This window comes from Dipodomys merriami, unplaced genomic scaffold, assembly GCF_024711535.1.
Source record: "Dipodomys merriami isolate MVZ:Mamm:240054 unplaced genomic scaffold, mDipMer1.0.p SCAF_37, whole genome shotgun sequence".
NCBI classification, from domain to species: Eukaryota; Metazoa; Chordata; class Mammalia; order Rodentia; family Heteromyidae; genus Dipodomys; species Dipodomys merriami.
The window spans coordinates 3,522,501-3,539,762 of record NW_027205270.1 but is presented as its reverse complement, the minus strand read 5'-3'; the positions used below and the strand labels follow the sequence as shown (position 1 = coordinate 3,539,762).

Sequence of the window (17,262 nt, the reverse complement as noted above, 5' to 3'; positions counted from 1 at the left end):
GCGGACCCGTGGCTCAACGGAAACAATTCTAGCCCGAGTACAGGGCTCCCCAACGCAGGATTCGTTCTCCCTGTTCTGCGCGCCGAGGAAGTCCATTCTCCCACACTCGCCCCTCTCAAAGGCAGGACGGGGTCGGGCACACGTGGGACTCACTAAGGCCTTGGGAGGATCGTGGCCTCCGCGTTTCCCATGGACCCTTCATCGCACTCCACCCAAGCCCCAGAAAATGAGCCTAGAGCGTGCGGGTAAAACGAGGTGGGAAGAGGCTGAAGCCGCTAGGTGACCTCGTGGCCTTGGACCGCAGACCCTGCAGCTAGGAGTGTGTGAACTCTGCATCCTACCCTGGGATGGGACCCCTGCCGGGCGGGCCCCAGAGCTTTAGGCCCGCCCCCGCCGCCACCCTGCCCGGTGCAGGCCGCCATAATCAGGTTAGCTGGGTCAGAATTACATTACCTTCCCCAGCCCGCCCCGGCCCTGGGGGGGGCCCTGGCGCCTCCGAGCCGGTGATACTGGGCGCCGGGAAAGGGGGGGGCGCTCCTACCATCCAGCTGCGGGTGGGCACCGAAGAGCACTTCTGACACGTGGTGGCCAAAGAACCCTGCTCCTAGTGCCAACCCTCGACCCTTACCCCCAGTCCACTCCCTCATCCAGCTCCACCTTGCTAATTGCCCGTATGAATCGAAATGCCTTTTAAGTTTAGTAGATAGATCTCCCTGGCATACGGATCTTCCAACTGATTTTCCAGGATCCCTAGGGAAAGACTCGCCCCTCCTTTCTTTTTCCCACCAGATGGACTGGCAGCCTGGCGCCTGGGGCAGGGTGAGGGGGTCTTGTCCCTCCTGGGAACCAGGAATGATATTTGGGCATCTGAACAGGCATCACTCAAAGCCACCCCCCAAACTCACTCTCCCTCCCTCCCTCCCTCCCTCCTTCCCTCCCTCCTTCCCTCTCTCTTTCTCTCTCTCTCCTTTCTCTCTCCTTTCTCTGTCTCTCCTTTCTCTCTCCTCTCTCTCCTTTCTCCTCTCTCCTCTCTCAGCTCTCTCTTCTCTCTCTCCTCTCTTCTCTCTCACTCTCTTGCTTGCTCTCTGGCACTCTCTGTTCTCAGAAGCCTCAGTTTGTAGAGAATGATCATAATAACACATGATAACTTCCTTCACCTTGATCACCTCTATAATCCAGTTCTTCAGCCTTTATTCAGATATGCTCACAGCCCTTCTGAAAAAGTGTGGTTGGCTCCTGCCAATTTGGCAGTTGCTAAAGAAGACAGACCTGATCATTATCTCAGGCTGGAGGAGTGGCTCAGGAGGTAGAACACCAGTCAAGCAAGCAATCTGATTCAGTGTGAGACCCTGAGTTCAAACCCCACTACCACTCCCCCAGAAAATCATCACCTGCCCTACTCCCTCCCAACAATCCCCTCCCCCATTATCAGCAGCTGACAGGGGTAAAGCTTTCATAGCTAGCTAGGCTGGATCACCCAGTGGGAATGGAGAGTCTAGGGAGACAGAAAAAAAAAGAAAGGGAGCTCTGAGGAGGCTGGCCTACACACAGGTTAGGAGTTTGCTGGCCCCTTCCTCTGCTCAGGGGAGTGCTGGATGATGGAGAGTAACTGTGAGTCCCCAACCAAAAATCCTTCTTGGATGAACCAATGAATGAATCCATGAACAAGGAAAGGCTAACACAGTATGGACCTAGCTAATACCACTTTTTGCAGTCAGCACAGATGGAAGTGACACAAGAGATGGCCTGATTTTTTGAGAATAGTCACCAACTTAGTTGTATATACAAATGTTAAAGGACAGAGGACGTCTAATTGTATTAGCCACGGGCCTTAGGAATTTCCCTTCCTGTCCCTACCTCTGATCCACAGAGAAAGAATGACTTCTACTAATTCAAGTTGAAGATGGAGGCCCTAGGGTGAGCACCTTCTCATACACATGCCCTTGAATGTCTTACCACATTCTATATGTCTATGTCCTGCCCCAAGTTTTTCAGCCCTTCAAATCTGCAGCTTCAGGGGGGGGGGGCGTAGCTCTGCTTCCAACCTCAGTCCCTGTTCTTTCCCTTCCTTTGGGTTCTTTCACAATGGTCCCCACTCCTCTACCATCGTTTCTCTATTCTACCGAGTCCTTTCTACCGTCTCGGATCCTTATCATCCCTGCCTGACTCCACAAAATGATTGTTTTCCCTCTTTTATTGTCTATGTCCATTTCCTCACCATTTATACCATTTATTGTTTTTGTTTTTGGCAGTTGTGGGGCTTGAACTCAGGACCTGGACACTGTACCTGAGCTCTTCAGCTCAAGGCTAGTGCTGTACCACTTTGAGCCACAGCTCCACTTCTAGTTTTTGAGTGGGGAGATAAGAATCTCATGGAGACTTTTCTGCCTGGGCTGCCTTTGAACTGCAATCCTCAGATCTCAGCCTCCGAAATAGCTAGAATTACAGGCATGAGCCACCAGCACCCAGCTCATTTATTGTTTAACACTAACTTTTTCAAAGAGTTCTGATGTCTGGTGTGTCCCTTCTCCAGGATTTCTCTAACATGTTTTTCTTTGAAGACCACAAATTTACTTATTTCATACTCTCTTTCTTTCTTCCTCCACCTGCTTTTTTTTTTTTTTTTTTTTTTTTTTTTTTGTCAGTTGTGGGGCTTGAACTTAGGACCTAGGTCCTGTCCCTGAGCTCTTTTTGCTCAGGGCTATACCATTTTGAGCCACCATTCCTCTTCTGGCTTTCTGGTGATGAATTGGAGATTAGTATCTCACGGGTACTTTTCTGCCCAGGCTGGCTTTGAACCACGATCCTCAGATCTGAGTAGCTAGTATAACAGGCATGAGACACCGGCCTCAGCTTCACAACTCTTTCTTGAAATGTCCTTTCTTTTGTCTTCTGTAATATTGTCTTATGCTACACTTTTGAACTTGAATATTACATTTCTGTCTTTCCTCCTCTGATTTTGCTTCTCCTACTGAAGACTGAAAATTCTACAGAGCTCAGACTGCAGCTTTCTTTTCCTCTGTATCTGCTCTGGTCTCACCCATTCCAATAGTTGTAACTCTCACACCCTCAAGACAGGACTGACATCACATGTACAGCACCACACTCTGAAATCCACCACTCTCCAAACCTCTGGCCAGCTTCACATGCCTTTCCTGCAGCCACCTTAAGTGAAACTGTCTAGAGACACTAAAGTTCCTCATTCACCTTTTACCCAGGTCTACAAAAGCAGGGCTCTGGGGGCTGAGAAGGTGGCTCAGTGGTAGAGTGCTTGCCTTGGGTAGAGTGAAGCCCTGGGTTCAATTCCTCAGCACCACATAAGCAGAAAAAGCCAGCAGTAGTACTGTGGCTCAAGTGGTAGAGCACTAGCCTTGAGCTGAAGAGCTGAGGGACAGCAGCCAGGCCCAGAGTTCACGGCCCACACAGCCAAGAAAGAAAGAAAAAAAAAAAAAAAGCAGGCCTCTGGCTACTTCCTTCTATTATGCTTTGCTTTGAAGTTTCAAATGCAACTTTTCCTTTGCTTTTCTGAAGCCCTAATCTAGGCTGTCACCATCACCACTTGTATTCACTCATTTTATTTTAAAAATTTTTTAATTTTATTTTATTATAAAGATGCACAGAGGGGTTACAGTTACGTGAGTAAGGCAATGAGGACATTTCCTGTCGAGCATTGTTACTCCCTTCCTTATAGTTCTCCCACTATCCCTTCCCTTCCCCAACTCGATCACTCCCCCACCTCAAGTTGTAAAGTTCATTTCCAATATACTTTCTTGTGGGTATCATTGTTGCAATGGGTCATCGTATGTCCTTGTTTCAGTGTTTTGTTATTCCCCTAAATTGGACAAATGTATATATAAGATGCAGAGTACCAAAATCAAGTACAGTGACAACAGGGATATACCATTGGAGGAAGAACATACAAAGGAAACAACAAATAAAATCAAATAGTACATTAAAAGCAACAACAAAGAAAGAGCTCTTGTGTCCATATCTTAGGGTCATTTCACTTAACATTATCTTATATGGTCATAGCTTTTGAGTTTTTTGCTCATCAGATAAAATTATCTTAGATGTATACTAATTATTGCAAATGAGGGAAACTATGGGACTTATATTTCTTTGGGTCTGGCTTACTTTACTTAATATGATTTTTTCCCGTCTTTCCATTTCCTAACAAATGGGGTGGTGTTCATCCAGAAAAATTTAACGCCTATTATGTGCCTGGCATTGAAGATACAGCTGTAAATAAGAAAGAAAAAGGGAGAAAAAAAACCCACCTACCTCTGAAAAGCTTACATTCTAGAAAGGCATGAAATTTTAGCAAAATATGAGAAATACCTAATGCAAAAATATATATTAAATTATAATAAAGCCAGGTATGATGGTACATGACTATAATCCTGGCAATTTGGGGTGCTATAGCACCCCAAGACAGCCTAGAGAACATAGACCCCATCTTAAAAAATGTTACTAGGGGCTAGGAATGTGGCTTGGTGGTATAGTGCTAACCTTGAGCAAAAGAAGTTCAGAAATAGTATCCAGGCCGTGAGTTCAAGCCCCAGGACTGGCAAAAAAAATGGTGATACTAATAAATGCTAAAAAATAACACATAATAAGAAAAATAAGCAAGGGGTTGGAAGCATGGCTCAGTTGGTAGATTGCTAGCCAATGAACTGAAAGTGTCAGGTACTAGTCCTGGTCATGTACCAAAAGAAGGGAAAGGGGAAGAGGAGGAGAAGGGGGAGGAGGGGGAGGGGGAAGGGAGAGGGAGATGGAGAAGGAGGAAAATAAGCGAGGAATATAAGAGTGGGTGGGTAAGTTATCCAGAATGATCATGAAAGCTTGTGAAGACTCAGAAAGAGAAAGTGGGCTGGGAATATGGCTTAGTGGTAGAGTGCTTGCCTAGCATGCATGAAGCCCTGGGTTGGAGTACTCAATACCGTATAAACAGAAAAAGCCAGAAGTGCTGCTATGGCTCAAGTGGTAGAGTACTAGTCTTGAGCACAAGAAGCTCAGGGACAGCACCCAGGTCCTGAGCACAAGCCCCAGGACTACCCCCCCCCAAAAAGGAGGAAGAAGTGTTTGGATATTTAGCACTTGGAGTTGGAGACATAGCAGGAAAATATTCTGGTGTCTGTGGAGCAGTCTGTGAGCACAGAGACTATGCAGGGCCATTCAGACCATTAAGACCATTATAAGGAATACTGACTGAAAAGGGAAGCCATCTATCAGGGGTTGTTTTAAATGTTTGCTTTCTGGTGCTGGTGGTGAACCCAGAACTTGGAGAAAAGGACACTTATTACTATTAAGCTACATTCCCCGCACTCCAGTACTAACAAAAGTTTTTTATATGGAAGAAACAATCTGATTTTTTAAAATTTTATTTTGAACAGCATTGTTAAAGTATAATAAACTGCAGATATTTAAAGTGTATAACTTAATCATTTTTGATATATGTATATACCCATTAAACTGTTACAATAATCTAAATAAACAACATAGCCATCAAAAAGTGTCTTTGCTGTATATCACCTCTAAAACAACAATAAAGTAAATTAGGGGGAAAAAGTGTCTTTGTTTCCTTTGTGGTGTGTGTGTGTGTGTGTGTGTGTGTGTGTGTGTGTGTGTGTGTGTGTATATGTGTTGGTCCTGATGCTTGAACTCAGGTGTGTGTGTGTGTGTGTGTGTGTGTGTATATGTGTTGGTCCTGATGCTTGAACTCAGGTGTGTGTGTGTGTGTGTGTGTGTGTGTGTGTGTGTGTGTGTGTGTGTGTGTGTGTGTGTGTGTGTGTGTGTGTGTGTGTGTGTGTGTGTGTGTGTGTGTGTTGGTCCTGATGCTTGAACTCAGGGCCTGGACTCTGACCCTAAGGTTTTCTGCTCAAGGCTAATGTTCTACCACTTAAGCACTTCTGGCTTTTTGCTGATTAACTGGAAATAAGAATCTTATGGACTTTCCTGCCTGGGCTGGTTTTGAACCACGTTCCTCAGATCTCAGTCTCCTGAGTAGCTAGGGTGACAGATGTGAGCCACCAGTGTTTAACTTCTTTTTTTGTTGTTGTCTTTTCTTTTTTTTTTTTTTTTTGTCGGTCTTGGAGCCTGAACTCTGGGGCTGGCCACTGTCCCTCAGCTCTTCAGCTCAAGGCTAGTGCTCTACCACTTGAGCCACAGCACCACTTCTGGCTTTTTCTGTTTATTTGGTACTGAGGAATCGAACCCAGGGCCTCATGCATGTGAGGCAAACACTCTACCACCGAGTCACCTTCCCAGCCCCTTGTTTCCTTTTTTGATTCATGATTTATCAGAACTACTCTAAGTAGCTGTGGGAGAACAGGCTAAAGAGGAGCAAAGGTAGACACAGGTAGAGCAGTCAAGAAGATACTACAATCACTCAGAGAAGAGATGATGGCTGTAATAAGCTAATAAATTATTATTTTCATGCCTTTTTGCTGTTTTATCTTCTCCAATTCATCCTGAAGAGAAGTGGATATTTTATTCCGTTCATGGAATCATTCACACACACATACACTCCTCATACCTGCTTGTTCCAAAAATACCCACTCTAAAAATCACTCCAATGCACATGTTTGCCTTCTTCCTGTCTTCTAGTTGTTCCCCATCACTCTTTCATTTATTTATTTCCATCACAGTTCTCCCTGCTTTCTCACTTGTGCCTCTTTAACTCAAAGGTGCCTTTGCAAGTTCGCATTGGTATTTCCCCCACTTCTTGGCTCTCCAGTGTTTCACAGTAAACTTATTCCTTTTCATCTTCACTGTAGCCATCCAGGTAGTGTACAAGCCCTCAGGACCCTTGCGTCTTCCCCAGGTGCGAGGCTGGGCCTATGCTACTGCAGGCTCCCTTTGCCTAAGTGTGTCTGTGCTGCAGTGTCCTAGTCATCCTCCCCTCCTCCTTAGGCATCTGCTCTGCATTAGTCTGTCCCAGGCCTCCGCAGGCGCCGATGATTAAATCATCATCATTAACTAGGGCCTGCCCCCCCCACCCCCGGCAGCAGGGGGGGACTGTGAGGGGGGCGGTAAGAGCACTACCAAGTCCCCGGGGGTCTCTCCTTCCCCACCCCAACACCCGGCACCCTCTCCGAGACGCTGCAAAGCGGGGAGAAACTCCCGCCGTGGAGCGGTCAGAAGGCCCACTTCTGGCGATCGCTCCGGAACACTGACTCATCGTCGACCCCGACAGCATCAGAAGAACAGGACCTGGGGCCGGGGGGGGGGGGGGGGCTGGGGAGGCGGGGGGGGGGGGGGGGAGGCCCGGTGAGAGGCAGCGGAGTAGTCGGAGTAGTCACGCGAGCCCGACGTCCCAGTGCAGGAACGGGAGGTGATCGCCGGGCCTTTGGGGACAGAAGGAGACAGTCTTTAGCAGGCTCCAAAAGTTAGTCCCGAGGTCGGGTAGGGTCTATTAGGAGGACTCCCACAGGAGGTCGAAGATGTAGGGCCTTTCCACACACTCACACACTCACTCCTAATTACTGACGGGGGAGGGGGAGGGACCAAAGTGGCTCAGGTGAGCACACCGGGAGAAAGGAACATGGGCGGGGCTTTTCATTTGGTGAACGAATCCGAAAAGGCCTTGGCCCTCGTTGCCGGGAGACAAGTCCCGCCTTGCAGGCGGCACCGGAAGTGGCAGGCCAGAATCAGCCTTTAAGATGGCGTCTCCTCAGGGGGGCCAGATTGCGATCGCGATGAGGCTTCGGAACCAGCTCCAGTCAGTGTACAAGATGGACCCGCTACGGAACGAGGTGCAGGGGCAGCAGGGTTATTGCTACGGTCCGCTAACAATGTGAACTGGGGAGGGCTAGGGCACTGGCAGTAGCTGGCCAAATGCCCAGTGCGCGTGCGCGTAGACAGGGTCCCAGGTACGCATGCGCGATCGTGGCTGAGTTGCCAAACTCCGCGCTAGGACGCCTGCGCACTGAGCGGCCAACGTCGTGTAGTCTCCCCCGGGAAAGGAAGGTCGGGCGAGTCCACACAAGAGGAACCCCCGCTGTGCGCGGAGCCCTCTGCTGGGCGGAGGGGGAGTGCCAGCCCTTGGGAGTTCAAACCTGGTTGACGTTGCCTGCGGGACTGGACGGTGGAGTCTGATGAAAGAGACAGCTCCCAAGCTGGGAAGGTGCACCAGGTGGGTTAGGGTGGGGGTGTGACGGACGGTTGATTGGTGACAGAAGGTGTGTCCGTCCCTAGGAGGAGGTCCGAGTGAAGATCAAAGACCTGAATGAGCATATTGTTTGCTGCCTGTGTGCAGGCTACTTCGTGGATGCCACCACAATCACAGAGTGTCTTCATACTTGTGAGTGCCCCGGATCCTGTCTGGTTTTTCCAGGCCCTAGTTCTGATCAAGCTGACTTCCAGCCTCTGCTATTTGCTCCACCCATTCTATGAGTTGAGTTCCCAAATAGCCTGAGAGTCTGTTTTGTTTTTTTTTCTCTCTCTTCTGGCAGTTTGCAAGAGTTGTATTGTGAAGTACCTCCAAACCAGCAAATACTGCCCCATGTGTAACATCAAGATCCATGAGACACAGCCACTATTAAACCTCAAACTAGACCGGGTCATGCAGGACATTGTGTACAAGCTAGTGCCTGGCTTGCAAGACAGTGAGTGACTAACTTGACTTTAGTGGGCCTCTTGAGGACTAAAGCAGCTTGAGATAACAAAGGCTTAGGTGGGACTCATGGAAGTAAAGTTGTCAACAGACACAGGAAGAAAATGAATACTTTATTCCTATACTTCACTCCCCCTTCTAGGTGAAGAGAAACGGATTCGGGAATTCTACCAGTCCCGAGGCTTGGACAGGGTCACCCAGCCCAGTGGGGAAGGTATGTCCCTGGCAGTGGAGGGGTAAAGTAGAGCCTCCAGATCTTTTCTCTACCCAGTTTTATTCTCTGGGAAAAGAGGGGTATGGAACCTGTACCTCAGTCCCCCATTCTTCTTAGAGCCAGCCCTCAGCAACCTTGGCCTCCCCTTCAGCAGCTTCGACCACTCAAAAGCCCACTACTATCGCTATGATGAACAGCTGAGCTTATGCCTGGAGCGGCTGAGGTGAGGGGAAGTCAGTGGGTATGTTAGGTGCTGATGACTTAAAGCCTTGGGGGAGGTCAAGCACTGAGGGTGTATAATAAGGCCCTAAAAGGGAAAGATGGAGCTCCCTAACCTGTATCTGTTTCTCTTCAGTTCTGGCAAAGACAAGAATAAAAATGTCCTGCAGGTGAGAAGGGCTGAAGGGAGAACATCTTTAAAGGGTCTCATATCCCAGTAACACTTTATTCATGCACCCTTTCTTCTTCCCTCCCTTCCTTGCCCCTAGAACAAGTATGTTAGATGTTCTGTTAGAGCTGAGGTACGCCATCTCCGGAGGGTCCTTTGTCAACGCCTGATGCTAAATCCACAGAATGTGAGTAATCCCACACTTTTTTTTTTTTTTTTAAGAATAGGGCTGAAGCCAGGCGCCAGTGGCTCACACCTGTAATCCTAACTACTGAGGAGGCTGAGATCTGAGGATCACAGATCAAAGCCAGCCCGGGGAGAAAAGTCTGTGAGACTCTTATCTCCAATAAACCACTAGAAAACCAGAGTGGCACTGGCTCAAGCGGTAGAGTGCTCGCCTTGAGCTGAAGAGCTGAGGGATAGCACCCAAGCCCAGAGTTCAAGCCCCATGACCAAAAAAAAAAACAATAGGGCCGAAAAGGAAGTTGGAATAAAATGTAGGGCGGTCCATGGTAGTTCTAGGACAAGAGGAGATTTCCTAAAACTGTACCTCTGTCTTCTTCCTAGGTACAGCTCCTTTTTGACAATGAAGTTCTCCCTGATCACATGACAATGAAACAGATTTGGTTGTCTCGCTGGTTCGGCAAGGTAAGCCAGGGCCAAGGCAGTCCTCTGGATAAGGGTATATTGGGGACCCTTCATAATAATACTGTCCCACTGACTACTTCCCTTTGTTCTCTCCTTAGCCATCCCCTTTGCTTTTACAATACAGTGTAAAAGAGAAGAGGAGGTAGGGGCCCAGCCCCACCCAATCCTCTCCCCTTCCCTCCCCAGATATTTATGTGAAATTAACTGTGGCTTTATTTTTTGAAATAAAAGCTTTTTAAAAGCACCTCTCTTCTTCCTCCTTAACCTTCCTTCCCACACAATCAAGCTTTGTCCTGAAAATTTTTCTTTGAGTATCAATATGAAGAAAGTTCTCTTTTCTACCAACATTTGCTCTTTTAATGTCTTACCAAAGGAATAGAGGACACTCTCTAAGTAAAACTCAGAAAGTGAATTAACAGAATCCCGCCACCCCCAGCAGACCTTTGTGGTAAAGAAAAGTTTTTTGGAGAGCAGCTGTTACTGACCTGTGCCACATCATGAGTGGAGGAGTCCTAATTAAACACGAAGAGAAGGGTCAGGCTTGGGCCATGTCTGCTGCCACTGAAGAAAAGTGAAAAAAAGGAAGAAAATCGCACTTTGGTTTTATAACTTAGGAAACAAGAAATAAGAATGGGAGGTGGTGGGGTTGTCAGATTTGGAGGCCTGGCTGGCCATGTAGGATCCTGCAGGCCTTGGAGACTAGGCCAGTAAAGAGTAGTTGAAGGGGAAGATTGTTGATGTGGAGAACAAGGGCCACATCAAAGAACAAGCAACTAATGACAGGGTGCTGGCTCCACTGATTGATTTGGCTAGCATTCCTAGTCATCAGTAAACTCAGGCCCTCCTGCTGGGCTCAGGCAATAAACCCAGCCAGTGGCCTTTTTCTTTGGGCCTGTAGGTGAGGAATCTAGAAACTTACCCAACAAAGGCCCAAGCAAAAACGTCATGAAAGAAGCAACAGAGAGGCAGTGGAATCCAGCTAGCAGGATGGAGCTGGTAGTATAAACAGAGTGAGCTAAATACCACACAGACTGAAGTCTGGCTGTAGTTGTTCAAGAGGGTCAGTGTATAGCTGGTGACAGCTTGCAAGGTGGGAGGCCAGTGGCAGAGAATGATTACAGTAGAGGCTATGGACCTAGCTAAGACACATGGAGCTTTTTCATCTTATACTGCCTGGAATCCCACCATTCCTTTTGAAGGAAGAATGCCACCAAGGAAGGGAAAGTAAAGAGACTAAAAGTACTGAGAACTTTGAGTAGGTGGGGCAGGTGTTGGGAACCCCAGTGTCCTCACCACAGAGACTGGGCACAATCCCAGTACTGGGTCTTTGAACATCTCTAAAACTTGAAATGCTCCTCCCACTGCTGAGGGCCGGTGCTTCTCTCGCTACTTCCAGGCCCTCCTTCCCCCTACCCAGAATGCGATCTGCTTCTTGCACCTCTGAGGCAAGACCATAACCTAGCGACAACCACATCTGACTTAAAGGTTAAATGCTGGATGCAGGGAAAACTGAGCGTTAAGCTTTGGGTTGAGGCTTTTAATGACACATGGCTTGAGGCTAAGGAGCAGCTGAAGGCAGTCCTGTTAGGATCTGGCGTGAAACAGGATCTGGCATGAAACTGTGGGTTGCCTCACTCCAGCTGGGCTCTGCCCTACTCCACCACCTTCGTTTTGTCTTTCAGCGCCACCATGGTGTCTCCCAGGGTAGCTGATATTGGTCAGCTTCGGACTCAGTGCGGGCTGCCCCTAGCCTGCAGGTCCATTTTCCCTCCTCACTGTAACCCCAAAGTTATTTGGGTCTTAGTGTCTTCATTGGATAAACCACGCCCACGATTCTCATGGGCTGGCTCCCATCCCAGAACTCAGCAGAATGCAGTGCTTTGGAGTCCAAAGATTTGGCTGCGTGGAGGTTCGGCCTCCCGTGTTCACCTGCAGAGTAAAGTCCTGGGTTCAGCTTGGCCAGTCTCTCCCAAGCCTTTGGGAAGAGGGGAGGGACCTGGAAAAAAAGGATTTTCCTAGAACTGTGAGCAGATAGGGCCTGAATGCACTGCGGCTCCTGGGCTCCTAGCCAACACACCCGAGTTCGACTGGGTGCCAGAGCCCTTTGTGAACTGGAGGACAGGCTGGAAAGAATTCACAACCCACCGATCCAAAACCAAAGTAAAAATGGAAGAGTCTTAAGTCCAGCCACTCCTCAGTAACACTTTCTGAAAGAGAAATTTGAGGAAATATGCTAGATAGTCTGACACCCTGCCCACCCTTCTCTCCCGGATATTCTTCCCTAAATTCCCATTTCCCTCTCACTCTAATTCATGGATTTTGTGTAAGAGTGAGACAGGGAAAGGTAAACGTGTCTGTGAGATTGCTCTTGTCCTTGACGCCTATTCTGAGGGTCTCCAGTCGATCTCTTTATACCCAAAATTTAGAAGAATGATTGGGTCGGAGACTCAGTTTAAAAGGTGGTTTATTGAGCAGACCATGGAGGTGGAGCGAGCTGTGCTGGGCCTGGGTAAATGGGTGTGCAGCATGGGAAAGGAGGGGGGTATTGGGGGGAGGAGAAGAATGGGAAAAGCTGTGATAAGGGGAGTCCTGAGTAAAGGTTGGCATTTGAGGATCATTGCAAGGCATAGGGGTTTTCAAACCTCCAAGTGTCTGAAGGGGCAAACAGAGGCGAATGAGGAGGTTGGAGACATGAGTGATTGTCCTAGATGGATGGGGGAGGCTGTTGGTGAAACACTAGTCAGGTAGATCTCCCAAGAAGGATCTATGACAGGGAGAGCTGAATCTGCCCATGGGAGGTACGGCTGGAAGAGGCAAGTTAGGACGTTAGGTATCCAGGAGCTTCTGCGCTCCCCAGCTGGGTTTCTGGGGGAGTCTGTTAGGCAGTTGAGGGCCCCCCTCTCTCAAACCCAGAACTGAAGTTTAATCTCTTAATCTCCCTCATTAATCACTCATGCTCCTCCACCCCTCTCTGCGGATCCAGTTTCCCCCTAGCTCATTCCAGACGCTTCACTAGGGGAAAAAGAGCCCCCTTCTGTGGCCCCAGGATAGTCTGGGCGATTCCCTGGCTGATGGAATGACCTTGGTAAGGCCTCTGTTGTCTGAGGCATCCTCCCTTTATTAGTCTCCACTTTTCCTCTCCCCCGAATCTCTGTCTGAGAACCATCCAATCCCATTACCTGAGCCTGGTTGCAGAGAGAGAAGGTAATTAGCCTAGGTGGAAGTGGAGGAAGGCAGAGGCCCATTAGGAGAGCCCCAAGCTCCTTACAGACATACTGGAGTAATTGAGAGCAGAGGTAGAAATGCGCATAAAAAAGCCATATACTGGATGCATGAGGAAAGATTGCAGTGTCTGTTTGGTGACATACATGCCAGGGAAGCAGTAGGGCTGTTCCTGCTGCCTCCTGGGATCTGCTTTAATTGCAGATTAACTGAAACCACAAGCATAGTGAGGGCTGAGTGCTGAGGCCTGCAGGAGGAGTCTCTCTCCTGCCCTCCCCTTGCCCCTCAACATTAATAACCAATTAACAAGGTCCTGAGGCAGCTCAGCTTTCCACAGTGGCCTGGCTCTGCTCTCTGACCCAGCAATGGCCCATCAAGCCTCAAGTATATTGTACAGACTGTCATCAGGAAACTGCTTGATGGTTTAGGTACCTGGGAACTGGGGGTGTCACTACTAAGGAGACTCCCCACTATAAATGTACTTTGTCAAAGAGTCTTTGAGCCTAGACACCTAGGATCTTCTAAGCCCTATTTGGTCCCCAACTACTTCCTCAGGGAATGGACAGGTGGAATATAGAAAGGCACTAAACAAATAGTGGGATATGCAAAGATCAGTCTACAGGTTTGGTGACATAATGGATAATCCAGGAGTGGACTGGTCCTTTTAGGAAGAAAAAAAACTATTTTAAATCAAAAATTGATTTCAGGCTGGGAATGTGGCTTAGTGGTAGAGTGCTTGCCTAGCATGCATGAAGCCCTAGGTTCGATTCCTCAGTATCACATAAACAGAAAAAGCCGGAAGTGGCACTGTAGCTCAAGTGGTAGAATGGTAGCCTTGTGCAAAAAGAAGCCCAGAGACAGCATCCAGGCCCTAAGTTTAAGCCCCAGGTGTGGAAAAAAAAAAAAAAAAGATTTCTGTCTTAGCAGTAAAATAGCACCTTCTTTGAAAGTGGTAGGGCTTCTATAACTGTAGGCTGTGAAGCCTCCAGCTATCTGAGGTGGGATAGAGGAAGGAAACCCACCTTATTGGGCCTCCACTGCCCCTTCTTTGTACTGTCCCAGAGCTGCCTTCTTTCTACATAGGAAGAGCCTGGGATGCTCATCCAGGTGTAACCTCAAGACCAAAATAAGTGTGGGAGAAAGGGGAGAGAGATGGAACACAACATAAGAACAAAAAGACCAGGCCTCAGAATTTGTGCCTCAGCTGGCAGAGATGTTTCTCCCAAGATGTTTCTCCCAAGTTGGTTCTGTTAAATCAGTCCTCCATAGCAAGTGACCCTATACTGGTTAGAAGCGCCTCCTCTGAACCTTAGGCTGAAGAAACGATACCTGAACTCTGGGAGCTTAATAAAAAGACAGAGATTCACTGATGGACCGATATAGTGAGCAGGAGGCCCTCAATGGAGGCCAGTCCTCATTGGCAACAACCTCTCCTGAGCAGTAGTGACAATTTAGGACTCTCCATGTCACCTCTCCTGAGGCCAGGTTTCTGGCAGTATCTCAACATGTTCTTATTTAGAGACCTCTAAGCTATCGTAGGGCATAGTCTATTCCACTTCACCTCGCTTCCTTATACATTTTTGCAGTCCCTTTGCCTGGCTGGGTCTTCCTAAGTCTCTTGCTGCCCACCTCCCCCTGTCCCCTAGACCTGATCACTTCCAGCCAGCAGGATCTCTTTTAAGTGTTTTCCACAGAAGTTGATGGAGATGAGGGGACAGGTCCTAGCTGAGATTGGGAATTATAACACAATCAGCCCTGGGGCTGGGAAGGTGGCTCAGTGGTAGAGCACTTGCCTTGCATGCTCGAGGCCTTGGGTTCGATTCCTCAGCACCACATAAGAAAAAAAAGCCGGAAGTGGTGCTGTAGCTCAAGTGGTAGAGTGCTAGCCTTGAGCTGAAGAGCTGAGGGACAGCGCCCAGGCCCAGAGTTCAGGCCCCACGACCGGTCCCCCCCCCCAAAAAAAGAACACAATCAGCCCTGATCAGATTCCTTGGAACTTTGCAAATCTCCAGCAGTTGAGGCCAAGGGAAAGCAATTTTATGCCCAGGAGTTGATAAGCCTGTCAGGGAGTCTGTGTCCTAGGTAGATTAGAGTCTAGGAGTATGGGCCCTGTTTCAATATGTCCCGAGCTACTTCTCACAGTAAAGAGCAACCAGCTTCTTTTTCCACGCCTTTCCACCCCAGGAAAGCAAGGCTACCCAGACATCTACGGACTTCAGACTCACTGAGGCCCTTGGGGGAGGGAGGGCGGGGAGGGAGCCGTAGGAGTGTAGAAGGAGGGGCACACGGGGCTGATCCTGGCGCTAGGGGCGGGTCTGAGGCAAGGGGCCCAAATGGGGAGGAGAGCCCTGGGGGTCCAGGCTGTGGAGCCAAGCTCAGCGGGGGCAGCTGGACCACCACATCAGGGCGGGCCATGAGCTCGGGACGCCAGCCCCTGACACCCTTCAGCATCGCAGACATTCTAGGCCCACGCCTGGTCCCCAGAGCACCTTCTGGGCCACAGCTTCCTGAGTCCTGCTTGGATCCCCATCCCAGGTCACCGCTGTGGGCACTAGAAGAGCTGACTAGTAAAACTTTCCTCCGACTTGACGGGCAGGGCGCTCCGCAGCCTTCTGAAGGTACAGCACTGGCAAGATCGCGAACTCTTTAACTTGGCAGACTCTTTGCATTTCTCTTTCCTTGCTTCTCAGTCCCAAACCTTCTTCTCCCTCTGACCAGATCCCCTTTATCCAACCCTGAACTCAGTCCACGTGTCAGGAGACCCATCTCTGCCTCCTGGCTGATAGCTCCCACACTCCCCAGTCACACCAAGGAATCAACAGTCCCCTCCCGGGAGTGGGCTAGGCGGCGCGGTTGGTGGGTTGGTGGTGGTTGCTGTACGAGGGACAATCTCAATAGAAAATGGCCCGGGAGGAGACAAAAGGCTTGAGTTCTGGTAAACAAATGAGCTGGAGCACCAAGTGAGAAAACTGCGGGTGAAGGCGAGGCTCCAGTCTCTGCAGACTCCCGAGTCCCGTTCCTAGGCACTTTGTTCTTAAGGAGGGTGCCAGAACGGAGCATTCGTTGGGGGACGTGGGACGGGGGCACTCTACATCTTTCCTGGTCGATAGTATTTTCACCATCTCCCTTTTGAGCTCAGAGAGAGAAGCGCCAATTGAGTGTCCTACACGACTTAGAGAGGCCACAACCGCGGTCCTTCGCCGGGCTAGGACCGATCGAGGTCCTACTCTGGCTAGCAGCACCCCTAACCTGTTTTGCCTGCTTAGCCCGGGGCTCTGACATCTGACAGGACTGACCCTTCACCCGATCTCCTCCTCTCCCCAGCCGTCCCACCTACCCTTCATCCTCGCCCGCCCCAGCAGTGGTCCCTCGGCTGAGTCCAGTGGATGTACTGCCGTGGGTGGCTGCGCTTTGTGTCCCCTGTCCACGCTGGACTGGAGTCTGTGCACACCAGTGAGGCACAGTGGTTCTTTCTGGTCCTGGCTTCCTCCCTCTTTCCCAACTCACTGGCCTGACCCTGGGCTCCAGCTTTTCCTCCCATCCTGATCCTCGCTCTGTTCGTTCCCACAGGCAGGGCGGTCCAGGAAGCCCTGAGGGCGGGCCCGGCCAGCCGAAGGAAGCGTAAATCGCGCACGGCATTCACCGCGCAGCAGGTGTTGGAGCTGGAGCGGCAATTTGTCTTCCAGAAGTATTTAGCACCCTCGGAACGGGATGGACTGGCTGCGAGACTTGGCCTGGCCAATGCGCAGGTCGTCACTTGGTTCCAGAACCGCCGCGCCAAGCTCAAGCGGGACGTAGAGGAAATGCGCGCTGATGTGGCCTCGCTCTGCTCCTTGTCCCCGGGAGTCCTGTGCCAATTAGCACTGCCCAAAGGCGCTCCGAGTCCTAGCCTCGCCACCACCGAGCCTGATTCTGGACCCCATCTATCTGAGGAAGAGATACAGGTGGACGACTGAAGGTGATGAAAGCGCCTGACAGCCCTCTGGGGCCCTCTGTGCCCTGCACTTTGTGCCGGAGGGTTTTAAGGTGGAGGGAAGATCTACCCAGGCCTGTTCTGGCACAAGTCCGGATTGTTGAGAATAAAGTCGATGCTTCCCAGAAAGATGCCTCGGTCCTGGTGCCCTAAGCCCAAACCAGCAAAATCTGCTTACTGAGAAATTGGGTGGTGACCAGTGC

General features: G+C 49.6%; 2 protein-coding genes across 3 annotated transcripts; both read left to right on the top strand.

The window, feature by feature from the left end:
* The first annotated feature begins 7,611 nt into the window (after positions 1-7,611).
* Pcgf1 (polycomb group ring finger 1) lies at positions 7,612-10,108 on the top strand. Of its 2 annotated transcripts, none has more exons than XM_069988891.1 (9): positions 7,612-7,754; positions 8,197-8,302; positions 8,454-8,606; positions 8,757-8,828; positions 8,946-9,051; positions 9,184-9,217; positions 9,317-9,403; positions 9,784-9,864; positions 9,963-10,108. In XM_069988891.1, the coding sequence occupies exons 1-9, from the start codon at positions 7,662-7,664 to the stop codon at positions 10,008-10,010; spliced, it is 780 nt and encodes a 259-aa protein (XP_069844992.1). In that variant the 5' UTR covers positions 7,612-7,661; the 3' UTR covers positions 10,011-10,108. The 2 variants fall into 2 exon arrangements, with proteins under 2 accessions (XP_069844992.1, XP_069844993.1); XM_069988892.1 differs by lacking the exon at positions 7,612-7,754 and adding an exon at positions 7,809-8,125.
* Positions 10,109-15,499: 5,391 nt separating this feature from the next.
* On the top strand, positions 15,500-17,168 carry Lbx2 (ladybird homeobox 2). Its single transcript, XM_069988893.1, has 2 exons — positions 15,500-15,704; positions 16,657-17,168. The coding sequence occupies exons 1-2, from the start codon at positions 15,500-15,502 to the stop codon at positions 17,040-17,042; spliced, it is 591 nt and encodes a 196-aa protein (XP_069844994.1). The 3' UTR covers positions 17,043-17,168.
* Positions 17,169-17,262: the final 94 nt, after the last annotated feature.